Source organism: Wolffia australiana, chromosome 5, assembly GCF_029677425.1.
Source record: "Wolffia australiana isolate 7733 chromosome 5, ASM2967742v1".
Classification (NCBI taxonomy): Eukaryota; Viridiplantae; Streptophyta; class Magnoliopsida; order Alismatales; family Araceae; genus Wolffia; species Wolffia australiana.
The window spans coordinates 20,638,572-20,655,571 of record NC_135839.1 but is presented as its reverse complement, the minus strand read 5'-3'; the positions used below and the strand labels follow the sequence as shown (position 1 = coordinate 20,655,571).

The window sequence follows — 17,000 nt, the reverse complement described above, 5'->3', positions numbered from 1 at the left end:
TGTGGGTAAAGGAAATAGGGTTTCAGTCCCAGTACAGTCTCTCCTTATAACAAGGACCTAAAACTTACCTAACAATCGGTCCAGTTGTGGTCCGGTCTCGTCCACTCCTGAGCCTGTCCTGGTCTGATCGCAGTCCAGTCATGTTCACTTGTCAAACTTGAAAAACAAATGTCAAAATAAAAAATTTGGTGTGGACTTCTTATGAAAGGGAAAATTTATTGCAAAGTCACCTATAAATCCCATCTTGGAAAATAAAACAAAGAATAAGAAGTAAAGATTATTGAAAGAAGAATAATAGAAAAATAAAAGAAGAATCAAAGAAAAAGAAACGAAGAAGAAGGAAAAGAAATATAATGAGAAATTAGAAAACCAGGAGAAAGAGGAAAAAGGAAAAGAGAGAGAAAAGTAATAATAAAATACGAAGAAAAGACGATGGAAATAAGAAGAAAAATGTAAATGAAGAATAAGAAGGGATAAGAATAATAAAATAAGAAGAAAAGACGATGAAAATAAGAAGAAAGAAGAACAAAATAAGAAGAAAAGAAGAATAAAAAGGAAAGAAAATAAAAAGAACAGATAATGAAAAGATGAATAAAGTAAAAGAGAAGAATAATTAAAAAACAGGATAAAAATAAAATAGAAAGAAGAACGGATGGTGAAAAAAAGAATAAAAAAAGAAGAGTAGAAGGATAACAAAATGGGAAAACTTGACAGAGTAGGGAGTAGAATGATTGAGATACAGAAAGAAGCGGGTAAACCTAACATACCTTAAAGAATAATGAAGCAAACTTGACAGTTGGAGGAGAGAAAGAAACGGGGATTGAGCACACGAAAGTGGAACCCAGAGAGTGGGAGAGAGAGAGAGTGTGTGTGGGAGAGAACGTGAGAGAGAGTGTGTGTGTGTGTGCGAGAGAGAGAGTGTGAGTGAGAGAGAGAGAGAGAGGAAACACGGGGGGTGGGGAGAGGGAGCACGACCAGGAAGAAGGGTATGAGGGGGGGGGAGGGGGGGGGAAGCGCAATGTGTGGGGAGGATGAGCACCACCACGTTGGTGGGAAGCATGGAACCAGGGGGGGTGGGGGTGGGGTGGGAAGTGCAGAACCAGCGTGAGGAGGTGCATGTGACCGGTGGGAGGAGGAGGAGGTGCCCGTGACCGGCGGGAGCAGCTTTGGAGGGGGGGGGGGAGGCCGATAGGTTGACCAAGAATTTAATGTTTTTTATTTATCATTTAATATCCAGTCCTTGTTCGGTTTGACCATCGGACCAGATCCGGTCCAACCAGCCAGTCCACCCCAAAATGGTGGACCGACGATCCTGGTTCAGTCTAGACTGACCGGTCTTGGTCCCAAATGTCAAACCCTAAAAGGAAATGTACAATAGTTATATCACAATTATAAGGGCGGTATGATGGAATGGAAGCGTTTTTTAATAACATTTATGTGGAAATGAGATAGGAGAATGGACATATGAAATGTGAATTTTTTTAGGCGTTGACAGTAGGATTATTAAGAATGAGTTTTCAAGGAGGGATTGTGGTCTTACCTCTTACCTCTGAATACCTATAAACTGCTTGGTTCTAGAAATGTCTTTTAGAGCTAAGTGATGCCTTCTTCCACTCTAATGAAACACCTTTGCACTCATTAAAACATTCAACAACAATACTAGATCTCTCTAAATTTTGTTTCACAGGGCTATAAAATGCCAAGATGTATGAGAGAAGATGGGAAAATTTAATGAATGATGCCTTCAATTATTGACTAAATAGGGGGATGGGTGTCCTGTAATCTCTTTGGTTGGTACACCTATAAATGAAGGCATCTTCATCATAAAAAAAGCAATCCAAAAGGGCATTTCCTTTTAGAGGATGAAACTTCCTTATTATTTATTGTAATCATATAGATAATTCCTTACCACCAGTATGAAAATGAAAATTAAAATTTTATTGGGCCCCTTAGATTTGGTTCTTAGGGCCATCGTAAACATATGATAATGAGTTTGATGTGATCTTATATCTATTGAGTTTATTTCTTTTTCCTTTTCCTATGTCATCTTTTCAATGATAACCGAGGTCAAAACCTTTCTACATGCTACAACCAACTCTACCAATTATCAATGCTTGTCAACCATCCATTTCTATCATAACTAGCGAAACCTATCCATATCTCTTTCTCCACTCCACTGCTTATAATCATGGGGTTCTAAACAGTCTTAGTTTGACACATCAAGAAGTTTACAAAGATGATTAAGTGGTGAAGATGGGATCCTCCACCCTCGGTTTAAGAGGTGACAGCTCAAGGAAGATGATGCGATGAAGTCTTTGGCCAAGACAGTGAAATATCAGAAAAGAGTTCTCCGATGATTTCCGAATGCATTAGTGCTAACTCGGATGACCAATTAGGGTTTGACACTTGACCATACCCGAAGTCATCCTAGGAGCGTTAAGTGGATGAGGGACTATACATACACGGTAATCGATGACAAACAGGTTCCATGAGTGAGTCGATACACACTTCTTTGTATCGTCTAGAACACGAGGTGTAGCTTGGCACCCCATGTGTTGGAGACTCGACCTATCGATTGGGTTAAATCGAACCGACATTAATTAATCTATATGATGATATAGTTAATTAATTTGGAAGGCCAATAAAGGTTATTGGAACATTGGAGTCGCTAACTAGACTGATACATGGGCCTAGAGGGTCACACATAAATGGTCTTTTAGACATTGGAAGATATACTTAAGTTTTGGGGGTTTTATGAAAAATACCCACTTAGTATAAATAGGGGAAGGCCTTGAACAAAATTAACCCAGGCCAGAATTGTTCAAGGGCCTTCCCCTTCTTCTCCCTTCTCCCCACAACCCCTCTCCACTCACGATGCAATCGGGATGACGTATAGACGACGACGGAGATTGAACGGGGCTCGTCAACGAGGTGGAGATTCGGTGTGCCGAGTAGGATCATGTGGATACGTCTAGAGGCTGCACACTTGTGCAGCTCGACTCGTCTCACTCCGGGATCCAAGAAATCACGAATGCGGTCCGTGCAAAGGAACTTCATTTCATGATTTCATCGATGCCGTAGGATTTCACAAAAGTCTTCCGCTGCATATTGTTTTGATTTCTTCATCCAGATCTAGGACTCTAGAACCCAACCTTGAGAACATGCATCTGCTGCCATTCTTTTCGCAATCAAAAGTGGTTTTTCAGAAATCTCTCCCCACTCATCTCAGTCATGCCTCAATCAACTAGCACTACCTAAACACTTGCTGGCTAAGGTATTTTAGTTATAGTTAATTCTTATTAGACAATTCCATAAATTTCCCAAAGGTATTCAATAAAATTTGGATGAACTATGTTCAATAGGAGATATATAGGTTGAAGAATCCATCTTCATCTTTCTCCCTTTTAATTGTCAGTATGTTAAATAGGAGACATATTGGGGCAAGACCAGATCCATTTTTAATTTTTGTGCTTATCTCGGAGGTTCTAGAATTGGGTCATTCTTTCTATCTATTCCAATGCCATATCATGAACACTAATTCTGTGTCCAACATCCCTCTACTATGTGATTCTCCTTTGAATGGTTTTGCAATATTATGTTGGCTACTTTCACCTGCTATCTCAGTCAGCTCTATGGCACCATCGTCAGAATTGCTCATAAATATTCCAACATATGTCACATCTAGCAAATATCTAACCTGTGCCCTGTAACATCATAAAAAATATGAGTGTGCTGACGACTGAACAAACCATGATGAGGACACTATCTAGTGACATATCTATGCATCATGAAATGATTCTCTTGTCTCTAGTGTAAATTCCGGTATAGTCTTTCTAATTGTTCTCATCTTATTCCCATATAAAAAAAGTCTTGTTCCATTCTGTCTGTACGCGAAACTCTTGATCTGATCTCATTAGCCAATCTTTATCTCTATTCTTTACTGTACTAGGGAATAGCCTAATCTGATCTATGTACGTGAGACATGCATGTATGCATCTTCCAATCGTAATCTATAGAATTCTGGTAGCCATTTGTGCATGTGTGCCTGGTTTCTAAAGTGGACAGATATATTAATAGAGGCATTGGGAAAGGTCATTGGGTGACTCTGAACAGGTCTCAAATAGTGGATAAGTCGGATTCTCTAGTTGCCCTCCTGATCATGATCCATGGTCTTCGCTCCTGTAATGGATGCTCTGAAAGAAGATATAGACAATGAGAAGAGTTGACATGTCTGATAAAAAGGTTCCAGTATAAAGGAATAATTCCGATTCATCAGGAGTTTCCATCCTATGTATGGGTCCTAAATATCTCTTCAAGCCACATATGAGTTGACTCAAAGGTCAAATTAAATGCAAAGGAAATACAACCTAAGAAACCTGGAAGTGATTTGATTTAGATGAAAAAATAGATATAAGACAAAATATTCAAAAAATTTAATGAATCAGTAGTCCTCTCAGCGAACAACGTTTCACCCCATGAAATAGAAAAAGAATGCAATATGAAATAGTGCACCAAATTATAGAAATAGCAGCAAAGCTATTCAAAATCACATTGGTCAAATTAAGGCTACGTTATTTTTTCTTTGTCCTATAGTGTCGATGTAAAAATATTTTCATAACTATGAATATATTTTTATTTGGGTAATTTTGATATTTGACACATATGAGACAACAAAAATGTATGGTGTCATTAATATTTTTTAAATATAACAAAAAATTATGACTACATCTTAACACCTTATTACAAATGAATAGTAACATTGGATTCTTCTTGAGTTTTAAACAAAAAATCAAATACTTATTACATAAAATACTCAGGATGTTATTCATTATGATTGAAAAAATTACCCCAAAAATTTCTCATAAACCTTGTGTTTTCTCAATATAAAGAGATAGCATTTCAACCCATGCTATTTGGTATTTATGTATTTTAAATAGTCAGTAAAGCACTATTTCAAGAATTTTTAAGGTAATTCATCAGAATTAAATCTTTATCTTACTCCCCTGTAATCAATGTGATATATTAGACCAGGGATGTGAAAGATTACGAGTGAGTTAGAGACTCACAAATTGAGGCTGTGTTAGATGCTACCTTTCCCATGCTTTGAGTCTGAGTTTGGGTTCATTTCTGCTTTATCGGGGTGATATACCAGCATCACTGGAAAAGCACAATCCCAATTGACTTTGATATTCTGGTTGAATTTTCTTTCGAACAAGGCTATCCTTGCTGATGCATGAGTTGTTAAATACATATATTTTCTCATTTTTTCCATTAAAATGCAAAAATAAATGAATATTTGATGGACAAACTCACTTAAATGAGCTCTGTAAATTCTATCAGAGAAACAATGTATCTGATCTCTCCAAATTTCAACAAAAAAACATTTTTTAAACTGAATCCATGCACGAAATAAGTACTTTTGATGTATTAACATAGATGCATATGAAGTAATGACGTTTTAAAATCACTTATGACCATACATGATTACATGATACCTAAATCACATTTCATTAGGAACCATTGAGGCTGTATCATTCATGCACCATTTCATGTAGGAAGCCAAGTGTTGGTGTCACTAAGTAATCATATCACTGAGGGTAACTTTCTACACGCACACAAGTTTATTTATGTCAATAGCTATGTTTATCTTATGGAAGGCTTAGTTGGGACCTCAAGCATTTCATCATGTATTTTAATACAGTATTCTTTTTTATTTTTAAAATTGACTTATGATTGAATTATTTGGCTTCAAATATGTGGAGATCCACATATCCATGATGCATAATAAAGGACACGTTAAACTCAGAATGTGAGGTCCACAATGCCACAATATAAAACAGTGGCTTTGAGATGATAGATGAAAATCTGTAAACTTATCAGAAAAGAATCAATATTTACATGTGAAAAAGGAATATTGCAAATCCAATAACTCAATCCTGCTATCCAGCCTCTTAAGATTGACTCGCTATGAGCGTGGCTGTCAACAATGGAGAAAACTTCAAACAAATATTAACCTTTGAATATTAAGGAAACTGAAGTAGCCAAACACTCCCATTCTGAAACTATCTTAAGCATCCTATCCCCTTTCTCGACTACGATTTAGCGACTTACTCGAGGTCTGATACCACACTAAATTATTTGATTAATAGCATCCATTTTTCATGCTTATATGCAATAAATTATAATATATGCATGTTTTAAACTTTCAATGATTAAATAAAATCAGAGTGAAATCATATTGTTGTCTATATTTTTGGTATTTTTATCCAGATTTAATATTAATTTTATAAGTTAGAATAAATTAATTTAGAATTTTATGATATGATAAGAAAATCATAGATATATATATTTGTGGAAATTATTTAAGGTTTTATAGTTTTATTTATGTCCTGTAAATTGCTGTTTTTTGACTTACTTGATTGGCGATGAATGACTACATTTGTTATTCATTCCAAAAAGCTGAAACCATGGCATCACAAAGTGGGACTCTACAAAGGTCATTCATTAGCTAATTCGTAAGTTTTATTAACTCATAGGAAACATGGATCAATAGAAAAAAGAGTGACAAAGATAACGACAAATTTTATTTCAAAGATTGAGATACAGTGCCATGTGTCACCAAATTAAAGAAAAAGAATATTTAGGTACAAATAATGCTCGACACGTAAAAAGTAGTGGCATGTGTTTATGTCATCATGACATTCACCATACGGATAAAATAAGTTAACGTTGCATGCAGTGATGCATCACCTTACCACACATTAAATAAACTTTATTTTTTGACTAATGGCACTTTCTGAGCCGTCAATCAGTAATAAAATAGAAATATGAGCCAAACATCACTAATGATTCTTTAGAAAATTCAAGGATGTGAGGATGGAAATATATGTTCATGGGAAGAAAATCACACACTCCATATCACACTTAGTGTTCATTAATAAAATATAATCAATAGAAGGTATGTGTGATGATTATGATGAAGTGCATGACTTCATCATCCGAGTTGATAACATCTGATGAGATCCTATGTGGAAATCACATGTCTTGAAGCATGTGTTCAGAATACTCTTATTAAAGGGATACTTGATCAGGACATCAAAATATCTAGATAGAATAATACTATCTAGTCCCATTCATATGACGAGTATGACCAATCTCGTAGCCATTTGTTTGGAGACTCAAAGGGCATATCTTGCTATTTAGTGAAAAGAGTTCATGAAAATTTATCCGTTTGAATCCTAGAATGATATAATACCCAATTATGAATTAGCTTGATTCATGTTATAATTATGTAAGTGATCCTTACACTTGAGATATTAAAGGCACCTTATGGATGAACGGTTGTACTTTGACAATAACCTACAAGTTACTATTTATGGAATTCCCAATCATCATTGTTCAGGTACATAAAAAAGTTTATAAATATGATCAAGAGTTCAAGATGGGATCATCCGCCCTTAGTATAACATGAGATCACTCAAGAAAATGATTTGATGAATTCCTAAGCCAAGCAATGAAATGTTGAATAAGAGATCTATATTAATTTCCAAGTTATCAGTACAAAGTCGAGTGACAGATTAGGTTTTGATAGTTGAAAATAGCCTATGTCATCCTGGGAACTTCAAGCAGATGAGGACTAAACATACACAATTACCGATTATGGTAAAAGTCCACAAGAGAGTAATTTTACTCCTTTGCATCTTATAGAGTGCGAGGAGTAGATTATCCCCCAACAGGCTGAAAATTTGACCTATCAATTGGTTTGAATTATTCGTGATTAATTAATCTATATGATGATATAGATAACTAATTAGATAGACCAATAAATGTTATTGGACCACTGAACTTGTTAACTAGACTGAGACATGGGCCCAGAGGGTAACACACAAATGATCATTTGGAGATCTAAAGCTACACTAATAAATTGTGGAAGGTCTTGAATAAAATTCACCCATACAAGAGTTCTTCACGTGCCTATTCATCTTCTCCATTATATCCTTGGCTTTCCTCCACTCCCGATGGAATCAAAACGGTGTCACTACGATGCTGGTTAGATAAGGGAGACAATCGAGACAAAGGAGGATATTTGACTTGTCATTGATTGTGTTGATACATCTAGATCGATCACACATGAACAGCTTAATCTCCTCTCTCTTGAGGAGCCAATAAATCACTTATCCAATCTGCATATGTGTTATTTGATCATCAAGATTTGAGTGATCTTATGATTCTGTTTGAAGTCTTATTGTACTTGAATCCATTTAGTTTTACCTCAATCAGAGTCCCAAAATCCAAAATGTCAAACCCAAAAAAATGAAGCTAATGAGGAGATACTATTTCTGTATATAGAAAATTCCATAATTGCAAGACATTCAAACTTTGAGTGGACGTGCCTACATCTGTAAATCTGTCTTATACTTTATCCGTAAAATTTTATGATATTTGAAAGCGAATAAATTAAAAGATCCATCAAGTTCATCCTTGATATCTTGGGTGATTGAGGGGAAGGAATAGAGAATAGGAGGAGCTCACATCCATATGTAAATCTCATTGGTCCTGGCTGAACTTAAGTTCCAACCAATCATATTCATCACCTCTTAAAAAAATTCATTTCATCAACCCACTATTACTTAATTTTCATCCCTTTAGACATATACAATTACCCTATATCGTCATTCTCATCTCATCATTATTCCCTCATTGTGCTCTCCTTATCTTGTTTCTCTCTCATTCTCTACATCACTATCGTTTACCTTCTACCATTCATGTAAGTATTCCTAATAGGAATATTAATAGAATCTATAATTGATGTTGGACGTCATCAGAGACGTTGTCTGGTCGGGTATCGAGACGATGTTCTGATACCAATTTGATGCCAGACGTCATCGAGGACGTCGTCTGGTTGGGTATCGAGACGATGCTCTGATACCAATATGATGACGGGCATTGTCAATGATGTTGTCCGACGGATAATCCCCAAAGTTGATGAAACTATGTGATGCGATGGATCCTAGGCGGATGTACGTGCAGGCCCCGACTCGTGGGGGTTCGTCGATTTCCTAGCTTGTGATGTAACACGACCAGGTCAACCTGTTGTGTCACACCACAGGGAAATTCAACAAGAAGACATGGCAACCGACTGATCTGGGGCGTGGCTCAGGTGACGACACGAGAGGGTGTCAAGCCTTGTCTAGGCTCCCAATGATCTGTGCGCTCAGCTTGAGGGCCGACAAAGTGAGGTATGATTTACAGTCCGGGTAGCGTTCGTACCATCGTCGCGAACAAGCTACTCCAACACCGTTAGGAACGTACCTAATACGAGAGGGTGACTAGTCCTATGTTGGTGTCATCGGATCTCTCAGGGCAGAGGAGCAGCTGAGACAACATTGACAAAAGTAATGATACTACAAAATAAGAAGGGAGGGAGAGGACGAAGGAAGTAACCTGAGGGGAATGGTGATGACCTGATCCTCGAGCTGTGAAGCATGACAGATGGGGAAGAACAAAGAGGGCGTTGTCTTGGAGTCTCATTGAACGTGGATAGTGGGGTCGAAGCCAGCCACCCCGGGAGGTGGAGGAGAAGCTCTTAGCAACACCCGTGGACTGGGTTCAGTTGATAGTAGCACTGAATGATACAGATATGCGTTCACTCTACAACTGTTCAGTATGTCCAGCAGGCGGGACGAGGGTCATGGAGGACCCAGTTGATTTCACGACGGTTAGGGTTCACGACTAATGGAGCGGATGGCGTTTCAAGTTACCGTTCGAGAAGGGCTGCTTTCACCTGCAATGTTGATGCAGTCAACGGGATAACCCTTTTTTTTGCATGTCAACCACAGCACCGCAGACCGCTAAGCTGTGGATGGACAGCGAAGAAACCCGAGGAAGTAACAGAGGCAACCAAGGGCGGTAGAGTGATTGCCAGTTCAGCAAAGTCCTGAAGGGTTAACCATTGGACATACTACTGAGGCAGAGCAGAGAAAACGAGTCGAGCTAGCAGTCACACGGTGCAATGAACTAGCGACAAGAGCTACGATGGCGTAGAAATGACTTGGAACAAAGAGACTCCACGACTACCGCAGCATTAGTGATAGTCTTCTCCCTTGGACGGAGGAAAACGAGGCACAAGGGGGCCGCGGGGGGAAGGTGGAACTGGAATCCTAAACCACTACGAGGGAGAAATTCATATCAAAACAAACGACGTTCTTCTTCTTTCATTTTCATTACAAGTTCTGAAAAAAAGGTCGAGACCTCCCCTCTCCCTTTATAGTGAACGAGAATCGAGGGGATTAGGAGTGCCCTAATGGTCCCCTTTAGGGGAAAGAAGCTTAATGGGCTTCCCCCCATACAGGGACCTTCAAGGGAGAAGAAGCCATGCATGGCTTCTCCCTCCATCAATGGTGTAACAAAAACAAGGTTAAAAAAAACACAACTCACATGGGAGGAAGGGCCGTACACAAGAAGGTGTGGTCGCCCCCACAGTCTAGGGTGACTAAGTAAAACATACAACGTGAAACAAGCAGGTGTGGTCGCCCCCGCAGTCTAGGGTGACTAAGTAAAACAGACAACATGAAACAGACCCCCGTGAAACCGTGAAGGGTCTCCGTAATAACTGTAGAACAACACGAACACACGAAAACAACATGACAGGGATGCGGTTTTCAAGCCTGGTAGTGAAAACTCAGGTTCTTCACATTGGCTCGGGCTTCATGGCAAGGTTGACAACGAGTCGGGGCATGTTCAATTGGATGGTCTTCCATCACTCTAGGGTGGGCAATTGATAACGGTGACGGTGACCTTCTGACCCTCGTCGAAGCGACAAAGGCGACTATGACATCAAACAGAATATTCCCTTTGGCGCTCGCACGTAACGGACGGGCTTGACCTGAACATGGAAATTCTCTAGTGTCGTAGTTTTGGATACATTCTCTCATTTAAACTAACCTGAGCACTGGGAGCACAATAGACGATATACTGAAGACGGTAATATAAATGACGAGCAAGAGGAACGTCGTAGCGCATCGGTGGTGGTGTTCGTCGTCGGTGTCTTCACCGGTGCATGGGCCGGTGCAGGCATGCGCATCGACGGGGGTTGGTTATGCGTCGCTTGACAGGCGGCAGAGACGCGACACTAGAGCGGGAAGCTGGAGGGAGGTCGAGGGCGAGGGCAAAGTTCAAGCGGTGTCGTGGCAGGGGCCCGACCTTAAGATGGGTCGGCACGGCGGAATCAAATGGCGGAGGCGAGTAGCGGCCGACAACTCGACGGCAATGGACTGGACAGATGCAAGGGGTCGTGACCACTCGGCAGAGTGACGGGCACAGCGATCCGGAAAGGTACACGCCCAAACAAGACACACATATATGCCAGGACAGTTGCGGTGTGGCAAGACCATAAGTGTTGGCGATCACTGATGATAGTAACGTTAGTGCCCCATGACATGTGACGATGCCGGAGTCAGCAGGCGGGACCATTGTAGCGAATGTCCCAAATGCCAGGAATGAACAAGGTCAGCGTCGCGACGCACATACGGGCAACGAGATTGGCGCGCAGGGTTTATCACACGAGGGGTGCAACTCCACTCACGCACCGCAGTTGCATTGGCCGTAGCGCAGGTAACGCCCGCGATGAGTGTGGACCAGGTAGCACTGGAGCTGGGGTCGCGTGCAGGGCTTATATGGCGAGGGGTGCAACTTTGTTTGCGCACCGCGGTTGCGTTGGCCGTAGCATGGGAACGCCTGCGATGAGTGTGGACCAGGTATCAACGAAGTCGGGACCACGCGCGAACTAGCGTACGAGCCTGAGAGATGACGGAGGAGTCGCGGCCAAAGACGGTGGCGGTTGGTGGTTTTGCCCCCTCCTCTTCTCTCCTATCCTCTCTTCTCCCTTCTTTTCCTCTTCCTCTTCTTCTTTGCGGTGAGACCAAGGATGAACAAACAATTCACTTTGATGATGCCTGGTCTAACAGACCTAGGGTGCCCCTTCTTCTCCCTTATATTGGGGGTCAAGATGGGCCCCTAGGGAGGGTCCAATAAAGGGGTCCATTAAGGGGGTCCATATATCTAAGGATCCCCTTTAAAACAATAACAAAAATAATAAAACACTGAAAACTAAAAGACGCGATGACGACATGAAAGATGTGACACGCGGCAGAACGGACATGACATGACAAATATGAATAGAGGCACTACGAAAATGAGCACACGAACGCGCTAAAACAATGAACAGGACGAGCACAAGCCTGTGGAAATCAAATCATTCAATGGTGTGGTCGTGCTCTCACCCAGGGTATTTAGACCCTGGTGTCTTCACTTACGCCTTGGGCGTGCCGTCGGACGACACGAGCCGGCGGGGTAGTAAGTGACGATGCTGATGACTTTGAAGACAAATCCGGTGGAGCGGGCTGACGCGCTACATCAATAATCCTTCTACCTAACCATTTCTGTCATCACACTTTCTCTTATTTTATATCATGTCTCAACTCTTTAATCACAATTCAGTGAGTATTACATTCCTAATCACCGTTCTCATAGAGACTACCCCTAATCATCAGTACCCCTAATAATTTTTTTTATAATTTTTTTTGATTTAACTCAAAATGGAACGATAATATAATTAACACCATAAAATTGAGTATATCTCTCAGAACTCGGATGATCAATCAATACAAAGCTTTCACTATTTGGATTTGCACGTTAGGTAGGTCCTACTCTGCGTTAATGCCATTACTCTCCAGCTTTCTAAAAAATGATATATTTGAATCTATTTGTGCACTATTCATCACGTTAAAATCTCTTTGGGAAATTAACAAATCATTTTTCTGTATCACAGTGTACGCATGATCCCTTGGCAATGTGCGTTGAAGCCTATCAAGAAAAGACACCATTCATTTCTCAAGTTAGAACCTTTGTTTCCTGATAAGTTTATGTGGTTAAGTTCTGCGAAGTTTTGCTTTTTACAAGGAATTGAAAATGTACATGAATAAAATATGCTTAGATGAGAATAACTTTGGTAACTTATGATGATTCTTCTATCAAGATGCCTGCTATAGATATCAGCCTCCTTATTTTGAGTATCTTGATAGAAGGAAGGGTTAAATTTATGCGCCATGATTCATTCTATACCAATTAAAGAAATTGAAAGGCACCTTAAATGATATTTTTCAAATGGAAAAATGACAAAAATGGCCCTGGCTAGATTCTGGCGGATATGTGAAATACTAGACAATATGGTAAAGAAAGAGACTGTGTGGACATGAGTTCGAATCAAGAAATTTGAAATCAAATCCAGTCTTCCTTACCCTGCTTTCCATGGACTTTCCAAGGTTGCTGTTTCATTTATATCTGCTTTCACATCATCTGCTTCGCCGGCCTTTGTATCATCTTCATCTGCAAGAGCTCCTTTCTCAAGAAGCTCCTTCACCTTCCTGAACTCATCATAATGGGCTCTCCTGAGCTCCTTGAAGCTCAGACTCCGCCTCTCTGCTTCAGAATCTGAATTTAATCACATAATCAGAACCACTAACTCATAATCCTCAATCACTGTCATGACGTACGATGACAAATTTGACATCTGCAAAGGACGATGATGAGTAGTTCTCCTCATTGTCCAGGGCCAGAACAACAAGGACAAAATCATGATCATCATCATCATCAAAGCCACAGACAGATGATAAGGAGAAGAAAGACTCATCATCGTTCTCATCATTGCCATAGCATCTGAAAGAGAGAGAGAGAGAGAGAGAGAGAGAGAGAGAGAGAGAGAGAGAGAGAGAGAGAGAGAGAGAGAGAGAGAGAGAGAAAGTGATGAGAGGATGACAACGAGTCAACTTCATCTTCCGCCAATAAGCAGAGGACGAGAGATGATGACGATGATGAACTCATTGTCATCATTGGCATTCGTCAACTAAAACCCAAATGAATGATGAGGATGACGACTCATCATTGTCCTCATCATCACCCTCAGCATGTGAGAGTAAAAAATGGAGAAAGTGGTGAGAGGTGGATGATGAATCAACATCATCATCCGTCAACAATTTGATGATGAAAGGCGATGTTTATGAACTCATCGTCATCATAGGCATTGCCATCTCGAGGAAAACAAATGACAAGTAATGACGCTTCATCAACATCCTCCCGTCCTTGCCTGCGGTGGCAGCAAACCGTAAAGGAAAGAGTGACCCGGATGATTATTTCCAATTGAAAGAATACATATTTATGTAAAACGTACCTTCATCCTGTTCCATGGCCTCTGCTTCATCATCGGAAGACATCCAAGCCCCTTTTCCCCCATCGGAATCTGTAGATGTCTTACTAGAAGAGGCTTTTTCACTTAGGGCATTTCTTAGAGCTTCTGCACGTTCCATGTCAGCCATGCATTCATCGAAGCCCCAACCTGATGAGGTACCACCTGAAGGAAATCAATGCATGAGTTTGATTTGAACTTCCTGAGAAATTCAAGGTTATATTAATATAGAAGTATGCATGTGATCGAACCATCCTCATCAGTCATATGATGGTATGGTGTCTTGGGTTCTGTTATTTTCTGCCTCACTGGCTTGTTTGACTCGATATCCTTCAAGTTGAGCTCATTCCATCGTACTCGGGGTCTATAAAAGGAAAAAAAGAAAGCAAGATAAAATAATACTTCAAAATTAATTGCTAGCAAAAAAAATATTTAAACGGAACACATATTAGAATCAGAAAGTTAAAAGGATAGGATATTGGCCTACTTAGGATGGAACACAATCACTTACCTCAGTTTGCGATCACTCATTATAAAGTCCAAGTTGAATTGTCCCGAATCTTGACAAATGGGTATCTAAAATGTCATTGAAATTGAAACATGAATAATTCGGTTCGCAGAGATAATTGCAAGATGAACAAAAAATACAGAATATATTATGAGATGTTAAAGTGAAGTTGGGATCATATAATTTCAGTAACCGCAGGCCAATACAAACATTCAAATTAATATTTCCGTAGAAACATTGAAAGTTTCCCGAAAACTTTTAAAATATTAAACCAATTTTAAGCTGCAAAAAACTTAAAAAATATTAAATCACTTTCTTCCATACGCGTCAGGAACCCCTTTAAATATAGAGGCTTTTACTATGAGAATTCAAATAAAGCTAAAAAAGGAGGTTTAGTCTCCTTGTCCAAATTGCTATACAATGAAAAAGCGGGAGATATAAAGTAAAATTTATTAGGAGACAGAGAATAAGTTTAACTGGATTCTCCTGAGATACGTTTCGTCCGGGAATAAACAAGCACGAAAAAGAATCAATTCCTATGAATCGACTTCAAACAATGTCGAACAGAGTTTATGTATATATACAAACCGCCTACGAATTGGGAAGGGATTTTCCGGAAATATAACAACCCAGAAAATTTTCTACTTTGAAATTGTTCTAAAGAGGAATCGATCAATGGCGAAGAATACAAACCCTTCCCGAAAGTAGCAAATTCTACGGGGAAACATACAGGATTATTCCATTTCGAGAGAAACCCTGGATTACAAAACGTTCCGCCGAAGAAGAGCCGAATTAAAAGCTGAGACAAGAAGAAAGGAAGAACAACCTTTTAGCAGCCGAGAACGCAAAACCGATCTCTAAGGAAAAAGCCACGAACGCCCCCTCCTGCAGAAAAAAGAACCTTTGACTCATCCAAAGGAATAACAAAACACCCTTTACATTGAAAATCACGGAATGAAACTCGCTGATCGGAATGGACATACCGCGTAAGCGATGACAAAAATATGGACTACCCGACTCCAAATTTCGATCAAGAACGCAGTTTTTGCAGGAATCAGCAAAGATTAAATTAAGCGGAGGCGTCCCAATCGAGGGGGAGAGAAGCTTGAAGAGAGAGAAGGGAAGGGCTCTGAATATTGAGAGAGGTGGGGAGAAGAGAGAGATTTGGGGATGAGAACAACAACGTCACTCTCGCCACGACGGCCAACGAGAATCAGTCCGGTTGACCAGGTGTCGGCGCCAGCGTGTCAGACATCGTTGATTTATTCTCTTAGCCCAGGACCCACCAACCATCTTGATATTTTGATCACAGCCCAATAACTAAGCCCAGCACTTAAATCCAATAATTAATCCCAATAGTTAATCCCAATTGTTAACCCCAATTGATTTATTCTCTTAGCCCAGGACCCACCAACCATGATGATATTTTGATCAAAGCCCAATAATTAAGCCCAGCACTTAAACCCAAGAATTAATCCCAACAGTTAATCCCAATTGTTAACCCCAATAATTTAGCTGAATAATTAGGCCAAATAATTAATCCCAATTTGTAAGTCCAATAATCAAGCCGCATAAATTCGTGTCAAGTCAAAGCCCACGTACTCTTGGATTCAGTTCAGTTTGGAGGAACACTTGGATAATGGATAGTATTATTAAACTAGGAATCGGATCGGATCAGATCAGATTGAATAAGTGTGGATTGGATCAGATCGGATAGGGACCTGTTGATAATTTTGATAGATCAGACATCATGTTATTTTGATTTATCTTGCATGTTTGATAGTTTGATGGATCGGATTGAATTGGTGTGGATATGATCGGATCAAATCAGTGTGGATTGGATCAGATCGGTTAGGGATCTGTTCATTATTTTGATAGATCAGACAGCATGTTATCTTGATTGATCATGGCTGTTTGATAGTTTGATGGAATTATCCCTATTTTGAGGCCTGTATGGATATCATTGTTGGAGTATCAGTCTGGATTGAATCAGATTCTACAACATTTTCCTAGATCGGGATTTGGGCAAACATTGATTGCTTGGATGGCTGATATCATTTTCAGATCAGTAAAGACGGATGATCAGAATGAACTGATCATGATCTTTATACCTGAGCCTTTCATAACCAGATCAGAAGTTCAAATGAATTTAATTATCTCATTAGTTGTATTATTGGGCTTAATTATTTTGTTAAAAAAAGAACTAATTGCACACATAAAAGTTCAAGTTTTGATCGCGAGTTCTTAGGC

The 17,000-nt window shown here is 39.8% G+C and overlaps 1 protein-coding gene across 2 annotated transcripts; it reads right to left on the bottom strand.

Moving 5' to 3' along the window:
* Positions 1-13,206: 13,206 nt before the first annotated feature.
* On the bottom strand, positions 13,207-15,952 carry I-2 (phosphoprotein phosphatase inhibitor). Of its 2 annotated transcripts, XM_078576068.1 has the most exons (6): positions 15,734-15,952; positions 15,577-15,635; positions 14,754-14,818; positions 14,494-14,606; positions 14,228-14,407; positions 13,207-13,491 (listed from the first exon to the last, which is right to left on the bottom strand). In XM_078576068.1, exons 3-6 carry the CDS (start codon positions 14,771-14,773, stop codon positions 13,295-13,297), a joined length of 510 nt encoding a protein of 169 aa, XP_078432194.1. In that variant the 5' UTR covers positions 14,774-14,818; positions 15,577-15,635; positions 15,734-15,952; the 3' UTR covers positions 13,207-13,294. The 2 variants fall into 2 exon arrangements, with proteins under 2 accessions (XP_078432194.1, XP_078432195.1); XM_078576069.1 differs by lacking the exons at positions 15,577-15,635; positions 15,734-15,952 and adding an exon at positions 15,444-15,530.
* Between the last annotated feature and the right edge of the window lie 1,048 nt (positions 15,953-17,000).